Below are 2896 nucleotides of genomic sequence, written 5' to 3'. Positions count from 1 at the left end.
ACTGTCCCGGGCGCGGCCGGTGGCGGCCGGGCGGACCGGCTTCGGCCGCCGACGGCGGCCGTTGACGGAGACGACAGATAGACGAACGATAGACAGACATCGGTCAGACGGCGCGATCGCGAGTCTCGTTCCGCGACTACGAGGCATGGCGGGCCGGAATGGGCGGGACGCGGGCACGGCCGTTTCGTATCGTGGCGCGCGAGGCCGAGCTGCTGAGGCGGAAGGAGCGCGCGGTGTGGGAGATGGAGGCTGCGCGCGAAGCTGCGCTCGACGCGGCCTACGCTGCCGATGCCGCCCGCTACGGCACCGTCGAGGCTGGGCTCAAGTACGCTGCCTCTGTCCTTGACGATGGTGAGCAGCTGGCGGCTGAGACGCTGGACACTCTCGGCAGGATCTCGTGCCCGGTGGCTGGGGCCCGGACGCCCCGCGCGCTTCTGGAGAGCGGCGAGCAGCTGCTGGCTGCCGGCGAGGATAGCGGCGAGGTTGGCGATCTGCTTCTTGCCCGTGCTTGCTTCCGCCGCGTTATCCTCTACGCCTCGGCGTCGGCTTCCAAAGCTATTGCCCCGCCGGCGCTCGCCGCCCGCGCCCACCTCGGTCTTGCGCTCCTTGCCTTTCGCGAGGGCAAGTACGCCAAGGCGAGCGATGCCGCCGACGACGCTGCCGACGCCGGCTCGCGCGACTTTCGCATTCTGCTCGTTCGTGGTGTATCTGCCTGTCGGCTTGCGTCCTTTGACGCCGCCGCCGTCGACCTCGATACTGCGGTAGTCAAGACTCGCCGTACGTTCGATGCGGCTGTCGCCGCTGTCGCCGCCGCCCGCGTCCGTAGCCGCGAGCGCAGCCAGGACCGCGACCGTGACTCTCCGCCTCTCCAAGCCAGACTGATTGACCTGGCCGAGGCTTCCGACCGCGCCGCCCTCGACGCCGCCGACGCGCTCTACCACGCCACCTGCTGCGCCGCCTTTGCCTCGGATGACTATCAGGCCGACGACCACTTTGCCGCCCTCGCCCAACTCGGCCACGGCACCTCTGCCGGCAGCCCTGCTGATCTCTGCAGCGGCTGGTTCGACGGCCCGCAGATCACCACCCGCCCGCTTGCCGACGACCCCATCCCGGACCATTAAATAGCCAGCAGTCGCTGTTTGCGCCGGGCAGCCGAGTCCAGCCGCCACCACTTGACTGCCCGAGTCGCCATGAACGAGCCTGAGCGCTACGAGCTGTTTGTGCTCCCCGAGGGCGTGGAAAAGTACGCAGCAGGGCGGCAAGGAAGGGCCATGGGCACGGCAAGGGGGAGCATGGCCAGAGGAGAGAGCATGTACCAGGAGTAGCCTTGCGCGTGATAGCGAGAGGGTGTGTGTGTGGTGGTGACAGGGCGCGGGTGCGGTGATGGCTCGCCCGCCCCGGGGCGGAGGGACAGCCGGCGGCAGAGAGGCGGCAGGGAGGGGCTCACAGGGGGGCGGCGACGGGCTGGCGGTGACAGGTTGTCGCTGGAGAAGGACACCAAGGTGCCGAATGCGGCGACGTTCACTATCCAATGTGAGGACCACACGCTGGGCAACTTGCTCCGGATGAATCTGCTCGAGAACGACAAGGTGCTCTTTGCCGGCTACAAGATCCCGCACCCGCTGGAGAACTACCTCCTGCTGCGGATCCAGACGGTGCCCGAGTCGACCCCGTCGGCGGCTCTTCAGCAGGCGCTCTCGGACCTGGTCCAGAGTGTGGCCGTTCTGGAGGAGACGTTCAAGGAGCAGATGAGCGGGATCAAGTCGCGCGAGGGCACGTATCTGTGATGGCGGAAGGCTGGTGCCGGCTCGTGCGGTCCGGAGCCTCACCGGGGGCGGCGATCTGTTTCGTGCCCCTCCCTCTACACCCGAGAGCCGAGTAAAGAGCGCTGGATAGAGAGTTCAATGTGCGCCAGCTTACTCGTCGATGGTCTCGCCGTCCTGGGCGGCGGCAGCCTCATCGCCCTCGGGCGACGGATCCTGCGGGAGGAGACGGAGGGTGAGCTCCGGAATGAGCCCGGTGGTCAGATCGATGCGACCCACGTCGTAGCCCTTCTCGTTGCACGTCGACTCGAGGCGCTCCACCTTTTGCAGCATCTTGACGATCGCCTTCTGGGTCTTGGTCAGCGGCGGCTCCTGCCTGTTCTCCAGCTCCTCCAGCGCCGCCATGTCAACCTCGGCCACGTTGCGCAGCTTGAGCGAGGCCTGCGGCGGCAGACCCGTCGAGAGATGGACGGCCTCGATGGCGTACCCTCCGCTGCCCAACGCCCACACCCACGCCCATGCCCATGCCCAAATCCCGCCATCCCCCATATCCCCCACCCCCATCTCTCCTTCGTTAGTCGCTGTGTCCCAACCCCGCCCCACCCCCCGCCCATTCCCCTCGCCCCATCGCCTGTCTGGAGTGTGTTCCGTGTTCCGTTCGCCCTCTTTCTTCCTTTCGGCCACCCCCGCGCACCCCCCGCACCCCCCTAGGGTAGCCTACCTCCGCAGGATGGGCCGGAGCTTGTTGATGGTGGTCAACAGCTTGGCAATCCCCTTGTCCTTGCCAGTTCGGGCCTTGTCACCTGCAGCGGAAGCCTTGGCCTTTGCGCGAGCGAGCATGTTCTTGGTCGGGGTTTTTTCTTTCGTAACCTGCTGCGTGAGGTGGCCCGGCCCGGCCCGGCCCGACTGCCGCCTGCTGCCCGCTCACTGCCGCCTGCTGCCCGCTCACTGCCGCCTGCTGCCCGCTCACTGCCGCCTGCTGCCCGCTCACTGCCGCAGCATCCGCTTCCCGCTCTGCACCACACCCGATCAGTCCCCCCCTCCTTCCCCCTCCCCCCCCCTTCTCCCCTCTCCCTTCCTCTCTCCCTCCCTTCCCCACGTCCCCCATCCTCCTCGATCATTACTCCAATCTA

At 67.5% G+C, this 2896-nt stretch overlaps 3 protein-coding genes across 3 annotated transcripts in view; 2 read left to right on the top strand and 1 right to left on the bottom strand.

Moving 5' to 3' along the window:
- AMSG_11596 (uncharacterized protein) overlaps nucleotides 1-1121 on the top strand; it is a gene marked incomplete at both ends in the record, with an annotated part of 3285 nt that extends 2164 nt beyond the window's left edge. The window contains one exon of the mRNA XM_013907740.1: nucleotides 93-1121. Coding sequence (XP_013763194.1) covers nucleotides 93-1121 — 1029 coding nt within the window. The remainder of the gene's footprint in view (nucleotides 1-92) is intronic.
- Nucleotides 1122-1171: 50 nt separating this feature from the next.
- Nucleotides 1172-1899, top strand: AMSG_00226 (RNA polymerase II core subunit). Its single transcript, XM_013907633.1, has 2 exons — nucleotides 1172-1243; nucleotides 1478-1899. The coding sequence occupies exons 1-2, from the start codon at nucleotides 1191-1193 to the stop codon at nucleotides 1785-1787; spliced, it is 363 nt and encodes a 120-aa protein (XP_013763087.1). The 5' UTR covers nucleotides 1172-1190; the 3' UTR covers nucleotides 1788-1899.
- On the bottom strand, nucleotides 1884-2625 carry AMSG_00225 (uncharacterized protein). Its single transcript, XM_013907632.1, has 2 exons — nucleotides 2485-2625; nucleotides 1884-2256 (listed from the first exon to the last, which is right to left on the bottom strand). Exons 1-2 carry the CDS (start codon nucleotides 2601-2603, stop codon nucleotides 1917-1919), a joined length of 459 nt encoding a protein of 152 aa, XP_013763086.1. The 5' UTR covers nucleotides 2604-2625; the 3' UTR covers nucleotides 1884-1916.
- Nucleotides 2626-2896: the final 271 nt, after the last annotated feature.

This window comes from Thecamonas trahens (genome assembly GCF_000142905.1).
Source record: "Thecamonas trahens ATCC 50062 unplaced genomic scaffold supercont1.1, whole genome shotgun sequence".
Classification (NCBI taxonomy): Eukaryota; order Apusomonadida; family Apusomonadidae; genus Thecamonas; species Thecamonas trahens.
Note: the sequence above shows the minus strand (reverse complement) of the source record. Positions and strands in the feature narration are given on the sequence as shown.